General features: G+C 44.5%; 2 protein-coding genes across 9 annotated transcripts in view; both read left to right on the plus strand.

Moving 5' to 3' along the window:
* Nap1l1 (nucleosome assembly protein 1 like 1) overlaps positions 1-3543 on the plus strand; it is a 28592-nt gene extending 25049 nt beyond the window's left edge. For 2 of the 8 annotated variants that reach the window (XM_015993264.3, XM_076553894.1), the window contains 5 exons: positions 809-931; positions 1539-1568; positions 2078-2128; positions 2745-2811; positions 3418-3543. In XM_015993264.3, the coding sequence (XP_015848750.1) occupies positions 809-931; positions 1539-1568; positions 2078-2128; positions 2745-2777 (237 nt within the window). In that variant the 3' untranslated portion in view covers positions 2778-2811; positions 3418-3543. Of the gene's footprint in view, positions 1-808; positions 932-1538; positions 1569-1801; positions 2129-2741 lie in introns of all 8 variants that reach the window. The other 6 variants (XR_013045549.1, XR_013045550.1, XM_042263447.2 and 3 more) reach the window with 4 other exon arrangements.
* Positions 3544-12671: 9128 nt separating this feature from the next.
* Phlda1 (pleckstrin homology like domain family A member 1) lies at positions 12672-14981 on the plus strand. Its single transcript, XM_006974440.3, has 2 exons — positions 12672-14048; positions 14444-14981. Exon 1 carries the CDS (start codon positions 12714-12716, stop codon positions 14019-14021), a length of 1308 nt encoding a protein of 435 aa, XP_006974502.2. The 5' UTR covers positions 12672-12713; the 3' UTR covers positions 14022-14048; positions 14444-14981.
* The last annotated feature ends 308 nt before the right edge of the window (positions 14982-15289 follow it).

Genomic DNA, 15289 nt, shown 5'->3' on the forward strand with positions numbered 1-15289 from the left:
TTTTTTCCCCCTCCTTAGAAGGCAGGCTCCTTGTGGCACTGACAGGCCTTGAACTCACAGAGATCCACCTGCCTCTGCTGCCCAGGTGCTGGGATAAAAGGCACATGCCATCATGCCTGCTGAAGGTTTAGTGCTGCTTTATGTGTATTAGGGGTGTGTGTGTGTGTGTGTGTGTGTGTGTGTGTGTGTGTGTGTGTGTGTGTGTTCGTGTGTTCGTGTGTTCGTGTTCCACTTGTGTGCCTGACGCCTGCATGAGTCAGAAGAGAATCCCCTTGAACTGGAGTCACTTACAGTGGAGTGAGTGTTGAGAACTGAGTCCCGGGTCTTCCACAAGAGCGGCCAGTGCTCCTAACCACTGGGCCTTACCTGCTCAGCCATCATGCCAGCCTTATTTTCATCCCTCCCCCTCCAAACAGGATTTCTCCGTGTAGCTTTGGTGCCTGTCCTGGATCTCGCTCTGTAGCCCAGGCTTGCCTCAAACTCCCAGAGATCCACCTGGTTTTGCCTCCTCAGTGCTGGCTTAAAGGAGTGTGCCACCACCGCCCGGCCTCAGTATTTTCAAAGGAAAATTGCCTTCATGTAGCAAAGTTGCTTTTGCCTTTTGCTCTTTAAGCAAAAAGCCCTATATCATATATAAATAGTCCTATTTATTTAGTATAATTTTTGTTTGTGTATATGCTGGCCTGCTAACTTAGTTTTAGGTATTAATAACTTGCAAAGCTAGCACATGGAGATGACCACTTATCTCCATGTGTCAAGTTTGAAGTCACAGGAGAACAGGGTTAACTCATGACAATTCTTCTTACAGGATGACGATGCCGAAGCTATCCTGGCTGCAGACTTTGAAATTGGTCACTTTTTACGGGAGCGGATAATCCCAAGATCAGTGTTATACTTTACTGGCGAGGCTATTGAGGATGATGATGATGATGTGAGTGCCCTGGAATCCTGCCCTGGGACCATTGGGGGAGGGTTCCCGAGATTTACTGTTCTGTAAAAGTAGGACAGAGAAGAATTCATAATTCACCTAATCCTTTGGATAACTTTTCTCAATTTAGAAGTCTCTTTAGGATATTTGGATTCTTTTACTTTCACTTTTAGTTTTTAAAGATTTATTATATATATAGTGTTTTGTGTGTGCCTGCAGGCCAGAATAGGGTGCCAGATGTCATTACAGATGGTCATGAGCCATCATGTGGTTGTTGGGAATTGAACTCAGGACTTCTGGAATAGCAGCCAGTGCTCTTAACTGCTGAGCTGTCTCTCCAGCCCCCTGTTTTACTCTTACTTTGGTGTCCTGAAACAACCAGACCTCCTGAGTGTTTATATGGGTAGTCTAGACTCTAAAGAGATCTTAGGGAGCTGCTTCAGCCTGTAGCTACCATAGAACTGGGGAAGTTTTCGCCACTTAATGGCATTTATGGTGGTTGTTTCTTTTTTACATTTGGTGTTCCAAACGATGGGTGTTTACTAATGTAAGTACTAAGTGTTTCCTCCTTACTCTTACTCATTCACACTTTTGCCTGTCTTCTTTTCAGTATGATGAAGAAGGTGAAGAAGCTGATGAGGTAATGTTTACCAAATGAGCAAATAATTCACTGTATAACACATTGAGGAGCAAATTGAGTGATTAATGTATTCCGTTGCTATAATCATTCTGTGATTTGGGATAAATTTTGTTTGGAAAATATGATTTTAGAATTCTACAGCCAAACAATGTATGTATAAGGTTTCAATAAATAAATTGCAAAACTCAGCAACATTTTTTTTTTTTATTTCAAATAATTTTGTTCTGCTGCAGGGATATCAGCTCTTTGAAGAAGTCAAAAGCTGCAGTCAACTTTTCCAGCGTTGGCTGCAGTAAATCTTGTCAATAAAAGCTGTCTGGATGTCTCAAGTTGTGTTGGGGAATTTTTCATGTTAGAAGCTTTCAAATTAAATTGTATTATCCACAAACTCTGTAATCATGAAAATCTGTTGACCCATAGAGTAACTTGTACTAAAATTTCCATACATTGTGAGCCGAGTTTTCCTAATCTGTACCTACTTCATGGATGCATTTTGAACTTTAATATAGGAAGGGGAAGAAGAAGGAGATGAGGAAAACGACCCGGACTATGACCCAAAGGTGAGCTGAAGGGAGAGTGGATGGCCTTGGCTCTTTCTGAGGACTCCACATGTATTGCTCGGTTGTTTTCCACCCGAGGGAAGTTAGAATTAGTCAGCTAAAGGGGCTCTGGCTGCAGGACTGCTTTGAACTAGGGCAGTGCTGGGTGTTGATTCTCCCCACCACCATTACTGTTAGTATTTAGTCCCTAAAAGTCCCAGTCTACAGTTCTTAGGAATTTTAGGATTAGTGGAAGCTGCTTCTCCCTCAGAGCGTGTAATTCGCAGGATTCATTTAAAACCTAGCATTTCCTTCATTCCATTCATTGACCATATGCTGTGGAATATAAGGAAGGTATTTAATTAAGCAAATATAAGGGAAATATAAGTATTTTGATAGGTATGAATTAGTGTAAATATAAATATCTTTGAAAATAAAAGGCCGGATGATAATTGACAAGTCCAACATGGTGGTCTTGATTGCATACTTCATTGACGTGCTAATTTAAGTCACGTGTCACTATCCCACGTCATGTGTTTTCACCAGCCTGGAGGTAGTGTGGTAATACAGAATTGTTGTGTGACGACTACCAAGCAGGTGGAAGGTAGATTGACGTATTGTTTTCCTTTGACAGAAGGATCAGAACCCAGCAGAGTGCAAGCAGCAGTGAAGCGGGAAGTCTGGCCCCGAGGACGGCCTACCCTGTAATAGCCTAAACCCGACTGTCTCTTACTTACAGCCTTATGTTTTGTACTTTCTTGGTAGACTCAGTAAGTTTTTAAAGGAAAGGAAATGGATATTTTAAAGACCAATTTGTTCTAACTAGAGTTCTGTCAGATATGTTGAATGCATAAATCCTTGCTAATGCATGTCCGTTTATTGCCGCAGCTTGGTTCTTCTGGAATATTTTCACCATATTGGATACAGTTTTGAGAGTCAGCTGTTGCGCACATTGTTTGGTGTAGCTGTTTGTTTCCTAAAGAACCAAAGTTGTTTCCAGCTGATAGAACAGGTTGGAGTCGACCTGCATTAGCTCCTCCTTCTGTTACGTTGTTAGGGGATGATGCAGATTGGAGAAAAGGAAATTGTGGTTAAGAATTTCCAGTTAAGATCAAACCTACTAACAGATTATTAAGGGAGTTTTATATTTTAGATGATATAATTCTAACAGAAGTCAACTCATGGTTATTAGTTATAGCAAGGTGAACAAACCCAAGGTTTTTTTGTTTTTTTCAGAAGTTAATCTGATAGTATTTAAATGTACTTTGAAAATTAACCTCCATTAATTAAGTATCTTTTCTTTGTGGTAGGGCCTACCCTTCTGCTTTCCTGGAAAGGATGGATTTACATCATTTGAACCTATTTTGAATTTTCTTGTTTGTTTGTTTGCCTAATTTTGTTTTTATAGCCTAAAATAAAAATGTTATACAGTCTTAGCTCTCACAGGATGATGTCTCAGTTTGTACTGATGGAGGCTATTGCAGAGGGTTAGCTGGAGTTCAGGGACGCCTAGTTTTCCATATTGAACACCCTTGGAGGTGGTAATACTTCTGTGCTTTTAAAAAGGGGACGAATGATGTGTGATCTCTCTTTATTTTTTATTTTTTTGGCTTCTGTGTTTCTGCTCAAGGATGAGTCGTGTGTCCTCTAGCCATGCTCCTCTTTGCTGTGGACAGTTACAAATGGGTAGTCCTGTTGATTTAACTACCTCACAGATATGTTAAGGCATACTGGGGTAAATCTCACAAACTTTCTCAGTCTTACTAAATGCTCAAAAAATAAAATAAAATCGGGCCTCTGTACCACATTGTAGTCACACTAAGCTTGGCTAATTAAACTGGAGAATGAAGTTTAAACACCTCTATTATAGGTCTGAGCATGTGGCTCCTGTTGTAGTGGGAATGGATGAAATTAGTGTGCAATTTCAAGAGATCGATGGGTTGTTTTTATTTTTACACCCCCCCCCCACTTTGGGGTTTCAAGTGACCACATTGTAATAAATCCCAAAATGGTAATGAGGCCATTGCAGGGGAGGGTAACATTAAGTTTTAGATACCGAGAGCTACATTAAAAATACCTCAGGCTAATTACTGTTCATTGGGGGGAAGGAACTTTTCTTCACAGGGTATATTGATTGGATTGTACTCGGACAGTCTATCATTCCTGCTGTTAATAAAATTTACATCGAGTTGTTTTTTTCTTTGGAGAGGTGATAGCTCCTTGTGAAAATTTCGTATTGAGGTCTTAGGATATGAACACATGTGTAGCTGACCTCTTCCTGAGATTTTTAACTACTGGAAATCCTTAACCAATTGCATTGTTTCCTTTATTTTGAAAATACTTTGGTTGCTTTCTATTAGATGGTTTGTACTATTTTCTGTAATCATAGTCATCTAAACACAGCTTATTTTCTTGAACATTCAAGTTTGTGATCTAAAGGTCGAATCCCATTTTCGGTGGATTTGGAGAGCTAGTGCAGTCCTTCCCTCCTTCCCTCCCTCCCTGAGGAAGTAGCTGTTGCCAAAGGAACAGTAGCTGCTGCTGTTGTGGAATGGGAGTGTGCTGTGTGGACACGGGGTCAGTGTGCATTCCGACACACTGTCAGTCCCCTGATGGGTCTCTTCCATTCTAGAAGTCTGAAATGTGTAATTTGAAATCCTTAATAAAATTGGATCTAATTTTATAAAATATACTGGTGATATTTGAAGTTTTTACAACTATACATAATTTCTTTGAAGATTGGAGAGCAGCTATTCTGTGCTTAAGCCACTTTGATTGTTCAAATAAAATTCATTTTTAAGAGGACCTCCTTAGACATACATGTAAGTTTCTGATGTGAAGAGCAGAAAGAAATTCCATGGTTTATTCTTCATTGTCTATGATCATTTTTTTTTTTTTTGACAATTCTGATTTTACATTCACAATGCTTAAACTATCCTATTCATGGGGTGTTAAGAAGTTTGCTTGTTTTCCATCCAAAACATGATGGAAGCCCTGTACAGTTAGTTCTTTATAAACACAAACTCTTGAGAAAGGAATCTGGAAGACTGATCTTTCAAATCTGCTAGGTGGACAGAGTAGTCTCACAACTGGGTAGCTTACTCGGAATGTCTGAGAGGTACCCTGCAGTTCGCTCAGATTCGAAGCAATACTAATTGTCACGCTTCTGTATGGGAAGGTAGACGTCTTTTGTTGGCGATGGTGAGTTGGCAACAGAAAAATGGGGTTCTACCTCTTATTAGCTCATTTACACATTCACGTTAAGAAGACATTGGCATTGACAGATCTTTATTTTTTGTGTGTGTGCTTAAGTTGAGGTACGGTGGGTGGTATGTGATAAGCCTTGAGGTAACTGAATTCAAAGCTTTTATATTACTGTTTGTAAGGCAGTCTGAATTTGTGGGTTTATTTGAGTTATAGGCTATTCACATTAAAAATTACAACTGAAAACCGTATTTTGCTGTGCAGAAATAGAAAATCTAAAATATTTGAGTGCTGCGATTTTAGGGCTTCATGTAAGATTCATAGTTCATTTTTAATGGTTAGTTTAATAAGACTTAGCCTTTAATTTTGACTTTAAATTAAAACCAAATGTTATTTTTAGATTTACAGAACATATAATCCAGAAGAAGCATAATTTATAGGGACTTTGGAAAACATGTGCTATCCAGTATTTAAAAGTCTGTATTGTATATATACTTGGTAATTATAAACTCAGTTTTGTTTTAAAAGTGTTTGGTAACTGGGCACTTTAACCACCAAGTTTCTAGAAGTAAATATATCTGGCAGTAGCAGAGTAATTCTGTTATTAACAGATGTCTTATGTGTACTAGTTTACAAATCCAGACATTAAACTAACCTGGTTTAGAAACAAAAGTTCTTGGACGAAATAAGGCTTATTATACGTTTTATAGTAATGGAAACGGGTGTGGGAATTACTTTCATTTAAAGATGCTGGCATCCGTTTCCCTCCTGATTTTCACATCCTGTTGCATATTGACATCCATAGTTTCAGGGGTTTCAGCTTTAAAGTAAGCTGTTGACAGATTCTTTGATATCAAAAGAGAAATTGGGCACAGCAGTTTTGAAAGGAAGTGAATCATTAATAGACTTTCAGTTTCACATGAAGCTCATGGTTAGGCTGCTTAAAATAGAGGCCGTGCTTCCAAACTACATTTTTAACTGAACAGGAATTGGGAACGGCTAATGCAAGGGACAAACGCAACATTCAATGACGTTTCTGCCAGGATACAAACTTGGGGCTGGGAGTTTGAAGATGAGCAGGAAATCTATTCCATTTGCCCAGAAGAACCAAACTGACAAGTGATAGAGGCTAGGGATGGTCCTAGGCAACTGGAGAGGTCAAAGGTTAGAGTTAGGGTACAGCAGAGAAGAGCCGAGCCAGGTGAGGTACCAGCGTGGGTACAGCTACTCCAGACAGTCCCAGGGATCACCGGTGAGCCTGTGCTACACATGAGATCTAGTCAAAGGAGGCTCGAGATTTCAGTTAATTTAATAACAATAGATTCCTTTGGCATTTTGCTGACATTTTGTCTTCATTTACATACAGTCTTTCCTGGATTACCGGATGGAAAGTGAAACGTGCTGTTACTGCTGTATTTTCCCAGTATGAAAGTATTCTTTTAAAGTTAAAAAAAATCTTAAAATGCAATTTCAATTCATTTTGGTAATTATGTTTCGCAGGCTTGATTTGTAGTACCTATACGTTTTTGGATTTGTATGTAATTGAATAAGGCTTGAAAAGTTTTTCTAGGCTCATTATAGGTCTCATTTCTTAAAGGTGATGGGGGTGTATTGCAGAGGACCTGAGTTCACTTCCTACACAATGTCTTATATAACTCCTGTTCAAGGGAGATTCAGGAACCAGCTGTTACAGACGATCCCTCATAAGCATAAAATAAAAATAAATCTTGACAACAAAACAGAAAAGCAGCCCAAATGGGAGGTAACCTTTTTCTTGGTTGAGTTAAGGATTTTTAAAGTGAAAGATACAGAATAATACATAAGTACAAACTGCTGATTCCCCCTTAATAAGTAGTATTTGAGCCATCTAGAAGGTTAGTTGCTGTTTTGTGATATGAATGAAAACGAGAAGGTGTAATTGTGTATTAAAACCATGTAGTCCTGAATGATCTGTACCGTAGAGCTTATGGCCAGGTATAAGAGGAACCCAGGTATTGGCAAGTCCTATTTGCCATTAAGAAAGATATGAGTAAAAAAAAAAAAAAAAAAGAGCCGGGCGGTGGTGGCGCACGCCTTTAATCCCAGCACTTGGGAGGCAGAGCCAGGCGGATCTCTGTGAGTTCGAGGCCAGCCTGGGCTACCAAGTGAGTTCTAGGAGAGGCGCAAAGCTACACAGAGAAACCCTGTCTCGAAAAACCTAAAAAAAAAAAAAAAAAAAAAAAGAAAGATATGAGAATTAATAAAATACATCTATAACCGGATGCAATGTAACTGTAGAATTCGACAAGTTCTCAACACAAGAAAACTTAAAATTGATAGTTTTACTTTGTGAGCATACTTTGGAAGCTAATCCTAGAACTTAATGTGGTTTTAAATTTTTTTTTTTAAGCTTTTAAAACTTGATGTATAAAGTGTTCTGTCTACATGTATGCCTGCACACCAGAAGAGGGCACCAGATCTCATAGGTGGTTGTGAGCCACCATATGGCTGCTGGGAATTGAACTTAGGACCTCTGGAAGAGCAGTCAGTGCTCTCAACTGCTGAGCCGTCTCTCCAGCACCCAGGTTTAAAAATGTTTACTTAGTGATTCCAAAGGCCCCAGTCTTGCTTGGGTAACAGGTTCCTAGATACACATAAATACTAAAGTCAGGGCCCCACCTCAGCTTCAAAGTCAACTAGAAAGCCAGTGTCTGTGACTTCTGGGGTCTGGTCGTATCCAGAGAAAACAAGAAGGAAAATAAAGTCCTTTCACTATTCCATCTTCAGCCTGATGTTGATCTGGCTGTCTTGCTTTGAACCTGTCTTACTAGATGACTGTGCCTTGGTCGGGTGTGATTTTGGACTTAGCATTTGGTGCTTCCAGCATTATGGGAAGACATTGGTTAAGTTTCCATTGTTATGGGCCTGACTGGCCTTTCACTGTGTAGACTAGATTGGTCAACACACGGGTCTGCCTGCCTCCAGGAGTCCTGGAATTGAAGGGATGTACCACCATGCCTGGCTCTGATGGGAAATAAGACTAGGAAGGAGCTTGCTCAAACCTCAGGTGGGATTTAAACTACTTTGGAGAACAGGTTACAGGATTGGGGGAAGGCAGCGCCTTCAGTGTGGGTGGAGTTAGTTTTCTGTTATCGAATGGCCTCTTCTGGCCTAAATGCACTAGCATACGTCACACGTGCGCGCGCACGCCCCATTCCCTGGAAGGAGAGAAGACAAAAGGCCATGTGCAGAAGTTTGGGGGTAGGAGTGTCACAATGAGGACTAGAGGGTGATTAAAGGTCTGGCTAGTACCTGGGGGCGGGGAATTGCTTGGCTAGAGATGTTCACTCCCTAGTCCTTGCTGAGCATTTACAAGGCCTTAGTCCCATGCCTAGCATACGGAAAGGGGTTGTGTGCACTGCTTGCTCCTCAGAATGTTCTGTGTGTGTGTGGTGGAGGGGCGTGGTGGTACTGGGGAGCAAGCCTGGGCTTTAAACTAGGCAGCTGTAAGGTGAAACTGGAACCTCAGCCCTATAATACTTGAGGCGTTCAGCTGTGCAATGCTAAGTGGTCACTAGAGGGCACTAGTTCACCAGCTAATAGTGCAAAAAGCCTGGGAAGCGTTATCTTGAAAATTGCCTTATAAGTTAGTAAGAATTTTGGGTTTTTTTTTTCTTTCAGAAAATTAGGAAATGAGAACACGGATGAGGCAATTTGTTTTAGACACTGAATACGATTACCTGACATTTTCATGGTATAACAACTTTTAGCTTTTTTTTTGTTTTTGTTTTGAGGGTAGCACAGGCTGATCTCATGACATCTTCCTGCCATAGTCTCCAGGGTGCTGAGATAAATTTTTAAGGAAATTTTTGTCTTGGTGTGCATGTGATAGGAGTGGTACAGGGAGGTATAGCCCCTTACCCTCTGGGCGGTTTACCAGTCCTTGGTATTGGTTCTTCAATCTTTTAATTACTCTTGCAGACATTGGGATGCTGGTAGGTAAATGCCTCACAATGTTGCTTAGAAAAAGACTTGTGGGGTTCAGTTTGGATGGACTTAAGGCTTAGCATGAGTTGTATTTCATTTTAAAGATAGACCACATGCATGTGGTGTGACATCTTGAATTTTTACTTTTGAGACACTGCCTCTAGCCTACACCTTGAACTCCCAACAATCCTGGTTTGGCCTTTAAAAAAAAAGTGTTGCTGTTACAGGTGTGAAGAAGCACCGTGCCCTGTGACCCTCACCCTGAAAGGTTTCTGTTTCAGTAACAAACAGTGGGCAGAGTCAACTCACTGCTATGCTGGAAGGTAGTACATACTATAGGAAACACTAAGGGAGTCGTGCTGATGGCAGATTGAGTGACCAGTAAGGCTCCATTGGTGTGAGCAAAATGGAAGTAATGGGAAGACTTTTTTTTTTTTAATTTATTTATTATGTATACAATGTTCTGCCTGCGTGTACACCTGTAGGCCAGAAGAGGGCACCAGATCTCACTATTGATGGTTATGAGAAACCATGTGGTTGCTGGCAATTGAACTCAGGACCTCAGGAAGAACAGCCAGTGCTCTTAACCTCTGAGCCATCTCTCCAGCCCGGAAGACTCTTCTATTGAAAACTTAAGATGAATAAAATTAGGAAGATTGTGCCCAGAGGATAGAGAGATGATCAGGGTCAGGATGATGATGCTAATAAATTCCAGAGGTAGTTGGAGGAAAATGGGGTCTGATAACTATGTATAGACAGGGGTAAGATTGGTACAAAGCAGATGTGCCTAACACATTTGCAGTGCTTACAACACGCGTTTAAATACTTAAGGAAAGCACTGACATACACAGAAAACTGGAAAGCAGGGTCGGACTTGATGGCAGAGCTGAACTGAAGCCCGAGGCACATCTTCGTCCTCACTCTTACCCCAACTGCTGTAAGCTGCCTGCACGTTTGTGATCTCCAGACCCCTTACACATCAGTGTACAGGGTTGTGATCATCCGCCCAACCACCCATTGGTCCCTGGAACTGTTTAGATGCCAGTAGGTAGGGTGGGGTAGGGTATTTGGAGTCCTTACTGAGAGTGTCGTCTAGATGAGTGTTCTAAGTAGACATTTCAACTACAATGCAGTCCCAAAGCTCGGCTCTACATAAGAGCTTCTGTGCCATGATCCCTTACTGTTTCTGTCCAAGGAGTCATTTTGTGTACTTAATGATTCCTTGATTGTCTCTGGAATGTTAGCTTTTTCAGGGTTCATTAAAAGCCCTATGTATATCACTTCCCTGTGACTTAAGAGCCTTCTTTTAATACCAAAGAAATGCCCTTACTAATAAGAGCTTTTAACTTCATCAGTAGTCTTAGTCTTTGGCACTAAGTACCTGGATGTACCGGACAGGTGGAAAACGACGATGTCCTCCAGGAAAAGCCGAATGAACCATTAGTTATGTAAAGTAAAGCTTTCGGTTTTTTCGAGACAGGGTTTCTCTGTGTAGCTTTGGTGCCTTTCCTGGAACTCACTCTGTAGCCCAGAGCTGGCCTCGAACTCTCAGAGATCCACCTGCCTCTGCCTCTGCCTCCTGAGTGCTGGAATGAAAGGCGTGCGCCACCACCGCCCGACAGCAAAACATTTTTTAATGATTGTTTCCTACAGTGCATTTTCTGACGAATTATCTTGGGGCTTTTGGTTTTGTTTTTCTTAAAGAAGGAAAAGACCACTGTAGCCAGTGAGGTGGTAATGGTGGCTGCTGAAATAAACCGAGTTTCTGCAAAATTCTAAAACTTAAATTTACAATAATCGAATTCATTGTGGTCACTGTACATTGATTAAAGTCTTTAGTCAGAATTAAGTGAGTGCATTTGAAATCTGTGTTGGCTGTTTGGGCATTTGCAAGTAACTTAGGAAAAGAGTGTTTTATATTCTGGTAAACTGGGTTACAGTTCAGTTTGTTTTTCCATACAAGGGTCTTTGTCAACTGTACCTGGCTTCAGGGACTCTGAATTAGACATTGGAAGTGCCCTTTACAGATATACTGGAATGCCATTCTGCTAAAAAGATGGACCACTGTTCATGTGGGAACTGGAATGCTCACTTGTTCTACAGAGGCAGGGGGAAAAGAAAGATGTTTGGTAGTCAGAATTGCAAATCTACTCAGAGATATACACGGAGATACTGTTCGTGTGTAATTGCATTAGAAATCTTCACACAGTTCTAATTCTTTATTGAAAAAGTATTGAAAGGCCCTGGAATACAGCCAAATTCATTTAGGACTCAAGATTGGTTTGAAACTGGCCCATTTGGGCATTGTGCCTTGGAGGAAGGTTTAAGAGTCCTGTTTTTTAAGACATTAGGTTTTAATTTCTTAGCACGGAACACAACTTGAGTGCTTCATGTTTCACTTTCTCTTCGCTTGGATTCTTGATTCTTGCGGTGTGGCAGCAGCCCATGTCTGACCAACCGGACTACTCTGTCCCACCCTTATGGTGTGAGTAGACTCAGAGGTTACTTCCCCAACCAGAGGAGAGATCTCTACCTTTTATTCTGCCTTCCCAGGAAGCAGCGTCTCTGAAATATTTAAATATAAGAATGGGAGAGGGGTCTTCCCAAAGTCAAGATTCCAATAGGTGTTTGTAGGACACCTGCCAAGGCTTATGCATATGATCTCGTAATGCTGCTCCTGTTGCCGAGGAGGGCAAGGTCTGATCCACAAGGAAGCCCAAGGGACTAGAGAGGTGGATGGTTCCGCAGTTAAGAGCGCCTCTTGCAGAGCACACTGGTTCGATTTCCACCTGGCTCACAACCTAAATCCCAGTACCAAGGGGATCTGCTGACTTCTGATTTGTGTTCACGTACATACATAGAAGGAAAAACACCCCAGGAAACAAAAACCTGAGAGCGTGGGGCCGGGGTGGGTGAGTGGGTGGGTGGTGAATCTGGCCATCGCCAGTGCCCTGGGGGTGAGTCTACCCCTCTTTCCCTGCCACTACATCAAGCCAGTAGCCTTATTGTTCTGACTTACCTAATTTTCTTCAGGAAGCACCATGTAGTGACTGAAAAAAGTACAGAAGCACTCTTTGTTCCCTGAGATGTTTACATAGGTGTCACACCACGGAACCGTCGGCGCGCTCACCCTAGGGCCGGCTCCCCAGGCACTCTGGCCCGGGCAGCAGCGGAGAGCCGACCGGCCAAGGAAGGGCGGGACCGTGGGGATGGCCTTTCGGCGCCCTTTGGGCGTAGGCATCTGTCGCCTGGCAGTCGCGGCGACCTCGGCGACCGCCTGGAGCCGCCAAGAGTTTCCGGAGCTCGGAGCTCGGAGCCGGGCGCAGAAGGCCGTGGGCGGCGGGGGCGGAGCCAGGGCGCGGAGGGGGCGTGGCGGATGGGCGGGGCCGGCGCGCGGGGGCGTGTCCGCGGCGGGCTCGGGGAAGGCCCCAAGTTAATGAGGCGGGCGCCGGCCGCCGAGCGCCTCTCGGAGCTGGGTTTTCCCCCGCGGCGCGGGCGCCAGGAGCCGCCTTTTCCGCTGGGTGTCACTCGGGGGTGGGGAGGGTGGCCCATTGAAAAGCGCCGCGAGGGGGCCCGGCCAGTGCCCTTCGGTGAGCGCTCGCGGGAGGACGGCGGAGAGCAGCGGGCTCGCCGCTCCGGGATCTTGTGGCGCGTCAGGACGCGGCTGTCCCTGTGCCGGGACCCCGAACCGCCACCGTCGTCACCGCCACCGCCACCGCCACCACCGCTCTGCCTCCTGCGAGTCAGCCTCCTCTGCGCTCTCCGGGCAGGCGGCCGCGGGAGCCGCTGGAGTGAGGACGGCGCGCGGCTGCTGCTGCTGCCCCCAGCCCGGGCGTCTGGAAGCCGAAAGGCCGAGCCGAGCAGCAGCAACAGCAGCAGCAGCAGCAGCAGCAGCAGCAGCAGCAGCAGCACCCCTTATGCCGGAAGGATGCTAGAGAGCAGCGGCTGCAAGGCACTGAAGGAAGGAGTGCTGGAGAAGCGCAGCGACGGGCTGCTGCAGCTCTGGAAGAAGAAGTGCTGCATCCTCACCGAGGAAGGGCTGCTGCTCATCCCGCCCAAGCAGCTGCAACAGCAGCAGCAGCAACAGCAGCAGCAGCAGCAGCAGCAGCAACAGCCCGGGCAGGGGACCGCGGAACAGTCCCAACCTAGTGGCCCCGCCGTCGCCGGCCTTGAGCCACCAGTGAAGCTCAAGGAATTGCACTTTTCCAATATGAAGACTGTGGACTGCGTGGAGCGCAAGGGCAAGTACATGTACTTCACTGTGGTGATGGCGGAGGGCAAAGAGATCGACTTTCGGTGCCCCCAGGACCAGGGCTGGAACGCGGAGATCACGTTGCAGATGGTGCAGTACAAAAACCGTCAGGCCATACTGGCGGTCAAGTCGACGCGGCAGAAGCAGCAGCACCTGGTCCAGCAGCAGCCTCCGCAGACGCAGCAGCTCCAGCCCCAGCCCCAGCCCCAGCCCCAGCCCCAACCGCAGATCCAGCCTCAGTCACAGATGCAGCCCCCACCGCAGATGCAGCCTCCACCGCAGATGCAGCCCCAACAGCTACCCAAGCCTCAGCCCCAACAGCTCCACGCCTACCCGCATCCCCATCCTCACCCTCACCCCCATCCTCACCCGCACCAGCATCCGCACCCGCACCCTCATCCACACCAACTCCAGCACGCGCACCAGCCTCCTCCTCCTCACTCGCAGCCGCACGGCCACCGGCTTCTCCGCAGCACCTCGAACTCTGCCTGAAGAGGGCGGCACCCCGGGCCACTCAAGGTAAGGTCCTGGCAACTTGGAACACCTAGAAACCTGGCGGCATGGTGGTTGGGAAAGGGTGGAGAGCTCATTCACCGGTTCCTCTCTCAAAGCGAAAAGGAAAAAATCCTTTCAAGTTTCTGGAGAGGTGGCGAGAAGATGAGCAAGCTGAAGCTAGTTGAGGCCAGGCGGGGAGGGAAGGACCGGAACTCGGGCAGGGAGCGGGGCACGGTGGATGGACTAACTTCCCACCACCGCGATCGCCCTTGGCCAGTGCCATATACCCTAGTGCTACTTAATCGTGTCTCCGCACCAAGGTGTCTTTCTGGACCCTCTCTGTCCTTTAGACTGGCCGGGTGGGAACTGGGGTCTTGATTTCTGAGCCACCCATTTCATTCCGTGTCATTTCTTTCCAGGTTTTGAGGACTCCGGGAAGGGGGACAAATGCATTGCTGTTGTGTTCACTCGGATCAAAAACAAGTCTCCCCACCCCGTGCCAGCTCAAGTAGTTTGGACATCACCCGACTGATAACTTGCTTGCAGTTCCTCTTAGTTTTCTGCGTAATCTTCATCACCGTGCAGGAAGCGATTCTGAGTCAAGACGACTTTATTTATGAACCTTTGAAAGGATCATCTAATGTAATGGACCTTGTAGGAGCAATTTATGTACTGTAATTTTATTTTAATGTATTTTGGTTTATGATTATTTATTAGTTTTTTTTATGCCTATTCTAAGACATTTCTGAATGTAGGTCACCCGCCCCCCCCCCCCCCACCAATGAAACTTTATTTTCAGAAACTTATTTCCTAGTAAGCCCTAATCTTGGAAAAGAAAAAGGGTATTGGAGGGGGCGAACACTAAAAAATTGATTCCTTCTCCTTAGGGTGTTCTCAGAAAGTCGACTCTTTCATTGTATTTGAAGAGGTTGAAATTAAATTCTGACATTACTTTTACTTGTTTAGGTCTCTTTCATAAATGTGCAGTTTCATAAAAGTACAGAAGCTTTTTAAGTTAAAGGGTCAGAATACATAATTACAAGAATCTGATGGTCAAGATCGTGCTTTTCTTAAAAGAAACCAGTAGGAATGACCCTGGATTTCAAAATATTTAAATACCACCCAGCTGTGTGTGCTGCCTGGCTTGATAATGTGGTAAACTGAGTCTAGGGGAGGGAGCTTGTAGCAACTGTGTAGGAAAGTTTGATGAATCCATATGGAGCTGAGAGCAGGACTCCTGGAATTCCCACCCTAGCACCAAAAAA

This window comes from Peromyscus maniculatus, chromosome 18, assembly GCF_049852395.1.
Source record: "Peromyscus maniculatus bairdii isolate BWxNUB_F1_BW_parent chromosome 18, HU_Pman_BW_mat_3.1, whole genome shotgun sequence".
Taxonomy (NCBI): Eukaryota; Metazoa; Chordata; class Mammalia; order Rodentia; family Cricetidae; genus Peromyscus; species Peromyscus maniculatus.

What these genes read in the sequence shown, in the direction of transcription:
- Phlda1 (XM_006974440.3), top strand. Translation starts at nt 12,714, where the DNA reads ATGAGGCGGGCGCCGGCCGCCGAGCGCCTCTCGGAGCTGGGTTTTCCC.